Source organism: Sus scrofa, chromosome 6 (genome assembly GCF_000003025.6).
Source record: "Sus scrofa isolate TJ Tabasco breed Duroc chromosome 6, Sscrofa11.1, whole genome shotgun sequence".
In the NCBI taxonomy this organism is placed as follows: Eukaryota; Metazoa; Chordata; class Mammalia; order Artiodactyla; family Suidae; genus Sus; species Sus scrofa.
The window spans coordinates 20,084,605-20,091,462 of NC_010448.4; the positions used below are offsets into that span (position 1 = coordinate 20,084,605).

General features: G+C 47.3%; 2 protein-coding genes across 3 annotated transcripts in view; one reads left to right on the forward strand and one right to left on the reverse strand.

Moving 5' to 3' along the window:
• CCDC113 (coiled-coil domain containing 113) overlaps positions 1-4,215 on the forward strand; it is a 36,151-nt gene extending 31,936 nt beyond the window's left edge. Inside the window, exon 8 of one of the 2 annotated variants that reach the window (XM_021093303.1) lies at positions 761-4,215. In XM_021093303.1, the coding sequence (XP_020948962.1) occupies positions 761-847 (87 nt within the window). In that variant the 3' untranslated portion in view covers positions 848-4,215. 2 annotated transcript variants of the gene reach the window in all.
• Positions 890-5,882, reverse strand: PRSS54 (protease, serine 54). The gene is made up of 3 exons (XM_021093951.1): positions 5,634-5,882; positions 4,911-5,042; positions 890-1,826 (listed from the first exon to the last, which is right to left on the reverse strand). Exons 1-3 carry the CDS (start codon positions 5,856-5,858, stop codon positions 1,287-1,289), a joined length of 897 nt encoding a protein of 298 aa, XP_020949610.1. The 5' UTR covers positions 5,859-5,882; the 3' UTR covers positions 890-1,286.

Here is a 6,858-nt window from a genome sequence, read left to right on the forward strand (position 1 = left end):
GTTTTTAGTTGCTTCTTTTGTTAATGAATTATGGAAGCTTCTGAACCCCTCCTCCCATTATAATAATTTAGTGATTGCTCTTTTATACATGGAGAAACCAGGTTTTTAAAAGTTGAGATAATAATGGATTTTTAATATCCCTCAGAACCCGATTCCATGCATTTACATAGTTGCCAAGGGTGTTTTCGATGTTGACTAACCCGCAGCCTTTTCATATAGTACAGGGAGCACAGAAGCACCCTCGCTTCTTGTGAGCTGTGGGAGAGAAAAGGGAAAAGTGCAAACAATATGCTGGCGTCAAAAACCAGAAAGCACCCAGACTGCCGCAGGCCTGGTTGTACACTGAGGGCACATCAGACATCCTTAGAGTAGCTAAAAACCCACTCAGGTCGCTTGGGAAGCTTGGCTCTGTTTGTGGACCCCAGCTCTGTTTCCCACAGTCCTTTCTCCTGCTTTTCCATAGTCACTTGGTGGCAGGGAAATAAATTAGCATCCAAACTTGGGCCCATCAGATCTGGGGCTGAGAAGTAGCAGAGAATCCCAGCAGGAACCTGCAATTTCTCACTTTATGAAACAGAAATAAGTTTTTTAGAAGAATCTTCCAGGCACCCCTAAGTGGCCTTTGTCTACAGCGGGCCTGCAAACACTGCCCCCTGCACAAGGTCATTCGTACCATCCCAGGACTGGACACGGTAGGATAGGCACAATTCTTTTGTCCTAAATGACCTTCCCCCCCTCTCCCCCTCTTTCCTTTTTGCAGATGTCCTTAAAAGGCTACCGCAAGGCTTGGAATAAAATGAAAACCACCAATGAGCAGTTGCAGGCAATTTGCCCCCCTGGGAAATAGCGAGAGGCAGGCTACGGCTGCACCAAAAAGTGACCCATTAAAGTAATCAGCCCCTTTCTAGTCATGGGGCCCTCTCACTGTTCCCTGTGCTGGCTAGTGTCCCCGACTCTCCAGCCAGGCTGCCTGTCACCTCCCAGGCCACTTCGGCCCCTGGGGAGGGTTTTCACAGCCTGGCCCTGGGAACCATTAACACTGAAAGAACCACAGGGCACTCTAATGGTTTGTCACTTGTTAGCCCACATTTAGTTCACAAGCACACAAGAAAGTGACCTTCCCGCAGGCAGGAGTGGGACAGAGGAGGGAGAGCCCGCCCAGTCTGTGCCGTGGGCCTGTCCGTAGCAGCCAGCCATGCAGCTCTCAAAGAGAGACACCAAAGCAACATGGTGAATGCCTGGCACTCAGCGTTCTGAGCTTAGTCTTCAGTTTGGAGGGTTAACTCCTAGACTAAGATCCAATTACAAAAGAAAACAAGCACAAAGAAAAACAAGGTAATTGCTTGGGGCTGATGTAACCTGTTCTGACCTGCTAGAGGCCGGCCCTCCCCAGCATCCCCACCATAGTAGTCATAGTACATGGGTTGTATGTTCACCTCAGTCCTGCCTAACTCCCTTAGACCCTTTTCCCTAAAGTCTAGACTCGCTTGAGTGCCATTTGTTGGCTCTGAATGCATGGTGGCCCTATTTTGTCCTTGGAGGTGTGCTTGGGACCATCCAACCTGGCTCAGCCCAGACTGTGTTTGCTGTGTCACGGCAGCATTCGATGAGTAGCCGGAGAGATGAATTGTGTTCTCCCAGTGGTGGAAAGAAGACAGGGGAGGGCTGGTCCTCTTGGTCTTGGACGTGATCCAGTCGCTAAAGTCTTCCACCTTCATGTACAGGAACAGGCCAGGGCACTTCTCACCACCTTGGGACAGGATTCCTCTCAGCACCCACAGACTCAGTTCCTTCAGCTGGCACATCATTGGGTTTCCGGGGTCCCCCTGTGACAAAGGACAGAAGGCTTTGGGTCTTAGAAAAACTTTTCTTTTTTAATATATCCTTGCGCAATTTACTATCTGTTCTAGAAATGTTTTACACTGGTTCTCACTGGAAATGGGGTAGATTATAGGATACTATCTCCAGTCTAGGCCACCACCACCGCAGATTCCAACAAGATGACCTTTCCTTTTATTGTACAAATTATTTCCTTTTATTATACAATCCTGCAGTTTGCCTGTAGCATCCTGGTTCCCATTTCGCTTCCTTGCCCCTTTCCAGTCCATGCAGCAAATCCTCCCTCACTTTTGGTTTCTCATTCCTCAGTGTTGATATTTTGTTCCTTTCTGGTCTGGAATGCTCCCGCCTTCCTTGCTTTCTATTTCGTTTCCATCTTTTGTTTAAGCTGCTCCCTCCCGCCCTCGGTCCTGCTAGGGTCAGGGTCAGGGTCAGGGTCAGGGGCTGTGTTTGTTCACAGCCTTTGCAGCCGGGCAGCTGCCTGTCAGTGCCCCTGCCCTGCCCCCTGCCCAGGCTCTCACCTGTCTCTGCTCTGGAGTTCTGCTGCGCAGATCTTTTCTCTTGTGAGGTGTGGGGTGGAAGCTGGCATGCTAGACATGGGGCCCTGGCAGGTTACCTAATTCTCTCTGAGCTCAGGTGGGGGCACAGTCAGTGCCTGTAGGTCCGGCAGAGCTCCGAGCACAGTGCCTGCCATACAGGATGCACTCAGTCAACAATTAGCTGCCTTGACCCTGGTGTCTAGAAAAGCCATTATTTTTATGTGAAAAACTGAGAAAGGCTGGAAGAGCAACAAGACAGCTACTAGGTATAATTAACCTCGCCTGACCCCCCACCAGGCCTGGCCCAAGGTCCACCCTGGTCCCCGAGGGGGCTTATCATCAAGGGCTAGCCAGCCAACTTTGACCTGTGTGACCTGCCTTGCTGGGGGGCCAGGCAGTCACACTGCTCTCACTGTTTGGACTGAGGCATGGAGGGAGGGGGTTTGCAGTCGGCAGTGGGGAACAAGCTGAACAGATTCAACGTTGAGAAGCAGAGGGAGGCAGGCTCTGCAAGGCAGCCCTAATGCCCGGTCGTCGCACAATCACACACATAGGGATGACCTCCTGGACTTCGCTCTCTGCCTCTCATCAGATGGGAGGGAGCACTTTAGGGTGGGACTCGTGATTTTTCAGTTCTTTACGTCCTGTTTTCATCCACTGCTGCCAAACAGCAGAGGGTAGAGGTTTCCTCCCTGAGTGTTGGCTGGTCGTCCCAGGACTGAGTGGTGGACAGGCTCTTGTCTGCCTGGGGCACAGAGGCTCTCTGGCCAAGAATGGAGTGATGTCCCCTCTGTTAACCAGTCCCACTCCCAGGTTGTTTTAACTGTGCTTTTACAGCCGGAGGAAGAAAAAGAATGTAATTCAGGACCAAACGTTTGACAGATGATGGTGTGGTTGATGTCCCCAGCCATTGTGTGGATTCACAAGTCACCATTCCACTTAGGTGTAGAATACGCTGCTTTTTCTCTTCCCCATAACCTGGAAGGCTGAGACTTCTGAAGCTCAAGCAGTGGAGATGAAAATTACCAGTGCTCCTCTGGAGCAGCCCTGCCTCCTCTCCCGGGGGAGCGACCCAGCATGGAAGAGCTCGTTTATTGTGTGATCTCAACCTTGACATTCAGCAAAAGCTCTAACAGTAGTGGGGACCAAATGGGTGAGCTCAGAGTGATTCTGCTTTTGCTGGGTTTCTGGGGACCCATCAGGGCAGACATTGAACCCGTGTGGTTTGTTCTACAAGGGCAAAGTGTGGCTTTGAGGACCTCTGGATATTAGAACCCATTTCCTAGGAGGATCCTGGGTAGACCAGTCACCATTTATTTGAGATGGTTTGCAAGCACAGTTCTGTTCAAAAACAAAGGACTATTTACCAGTGTACTACAGTTAAAAACCAGTCTCAACTTTGCAGGTGGTTTAAAGAGGTGATCATTCGAAGATAAGCAGCTTACCATATTCCAGTGAACCTAAGATGCTCTTAAAAAATTAGCATCTTTGAAATGGGATGTGTCTTTTAATTGGTTCATTTCAGAGTTTAAGTAGCAGCATTTTCTATCTCTTGGTGTTACATAAAAATAATGGTGCTTTCTAAAACTGACAGCATCTAAGATTTGATGAAGTGTGGCACTAGATCGATGGAGCGGCTGATGGCAGGATTTTGTTAAACAGCTACGTCTTCTACTGTATTTTAACACATTCTCAGATTTAAGATGTTGCTGCAGTCCTCTACCTGGCAGAGAGCCCAGTACAACATAGGCAGTCAGTCAACATCTAACCAACTTTGGAACAGCAACCTGATGAAAGGCAGTCCTTCATGCTTTCACAATAAAATGACTTTTGGGAAGAATTGGCCACATGTATGTATTTTTTTTTCCTTTTCTCTAAAAAATTCCTCCAGGTCTTCTGGTAAAAAAATTTCCCCATTAGGGAATCCTAAAGATTTCTTTGAGGAAAATTGTTGATCAGCATCTTAGACAATTTTAGAGGAGGGAAACTACGTGGAAACCTGGCAGAGATGGATTCTTGTCTTTAACATTTATTAACTATGTGGCCCCCATAAGCCACACTTTTTCCAGATGTGGATACAGGTGTTTGTGAATTCTACACATTTTCCTGAGACAGTAAGACAGCCACATCTGGACAGCCCTCATCCGGGTGGAGGGGGCTTCTGACAGGAAGTAATAAAAGATAAAGCGACCTAATAACTGATGAGCAATAGCATCAGTCTGGGTTGCACAGGAGCCAATACAGCAACCCCGCATAGTAGGCATGCTCAAACCATTGCTGCATGTCTGGTTTGGACTCGCTCTTTCAAACTTTGAGCTAATGAAATACGTGATTTAGCCATGCTTAGTCATGTCACAGTGGCTGGTTAATTCATTCAGCAGGTGCTATTCACCCCAGAGATGCTGGTGAATCCCAGGTGACCGTCCCTGCCCTCACAGAGCTCACCATCCAGCAAGGGGGTGTCCCAAGGTGCCCCATGAGGTGACCGCTGCTTACTCTCAGCAAGCAGCTTCTACTCCACCGTGTTCTTACCAAGCAGACGGAGTCGGTTTCCAGCTCTATGTGATTGCCACATCCTGTCTTCTGGATTTTGTTTAAGGGGCACAGGTCGATGTCATTCACGGAGATTTTCCTCAGGATACTCATCGTCATGTGATTTCCTGTCTGGACCATGCAACAGAGAGCCCAAGAATGATTAACGAGAAGACTTCCCCCAAGTCAACTCAATTACCGCTCACATATCCAGAGGGGAGTGAGTGGGAAATGTTCGGAGAAACCCCTTTTCCTCATGGAAATCAGAACCTGTATCTGAGTTTTTTACTAAAAACTACCTTGCTTTGAACTTGAATGTGAACCTGGGCAGAGAACATGTTCATGTTCCTCCACATCTGCGGAGGGTGAATGCATTTCCTTGTTTACTTCCCAAGCACAGAAGAAAACAAGCTTGGCTCGGACAGGGGGACTGTCAGCCCTGGTTCAAGGAATAATGTCCCCTGGCCCTCCATAACCTTGCACCCTTTCAGGCTTCGCTGCCCATGTACTTTCCATTTTGGTGTAGGAATAGAAGAAATAAGACCAACTAAGAATGGCCTCAGAGAGGGCAAGTGCTGGGAATCTTGACTAAGCGAGGGTTCCAGCCCAACTCTAGAACCTTAGGCCACCTGAATTATTGAGCTAAGCGCTAGAACAGTCCATCCCAGTCAGCCCCACTGCTAGCACACACACAGCCTCCTCTAGGAGAAGGAAGGCATTAACTGCAGATGTAGGATTCCATCCTGCCACCCAGCAGTTCTCCAAGGTGGGTGGCATATGCAGCTTTCTGCCGAGGAAGCAAATGGGTTGGACCAGGCTGTTGAACTTTATCGCCGTGTCTGTCTTCAGCAGGGCTATGTTGTTTTTCATCGTTACATTATCAAAGTCCTCATGGATGATGATGGTGTTGACTGGATACTCTTCGTGAGCAATCAGTTTTGCATCCATCTTAGCTATACCCACTATAGCGACAGCATCCTTCCTGGAGAGAGCAAGGGGATCTTGAGAAGTCAAGGCACCAAGGAAGCATCACACTTCCCTGTTTTCATATCTGTTATTTTTTTCAGTCTGAAGCACTCATCCAACTCATCTTCCCTGAGCTAATTTTTACTCACTCTTTTTTTTTTTGGTCTTTTTGCCTTTTCTAGGGCTGCTCCCGCAGCACATGGAGATTCCCAGGCTAGGGGTCCAATCAGAGCTGCAGCCACTGGCCTACGCCAGAGCCACAGCAACTCGGGATCCGAGCTGTGTTTGCAACCTACACCACAGCTCACGGCAATGCCGGATCCCTAACCCACTGAGCAAGGACAGGACCAAACCTGCAACCTCATGGTTCCTAGTCGGATTCGTTAACCACTGCGCCACGACGGGAACTCCAAATTTTACTCACTCTTTTGAACCGAGTCCCCAGGAAATTTTTTTCCCCATTTTATCGAAGTATAGTTGAATTACAATATTATGTTAGCTTCTGGTGTACAGCAAAGTGATTCAGAGATATATATACACACACACACAGACACACACATACATTTACATATATATATATAGACTTTTTCATATTCTTTTCCATTATAGTTTATTACAGGATATTGAAATTGGTCCCCTGTGCCACACAGTAGAACCTTGTTTTTTTAATCTATTTTATATAGTGTAGTTTTTCAGGAAATCTTTTCTGAACCCCTGGATGTATGCCCTCCTTTGTAAGCCCATAGGATCTTGAGAATTCTATTTTAATAGCATATGCCCCACCACCTAAAGATAATCTGTTATGTTATGGCTGATTATCTTTTTTCTGTACTTATTTATTTTTACATAGTTGTAGTCACACCCAAGGTGATTCTTGACTTTCACACTTAACCTTTTTTTAAAGTTTTAGTTATTTTTATTTTTCTCCATTATAGCTGATTTACAGTGTTCTATCAATTTTCTACTGTACAATAAGGTGACC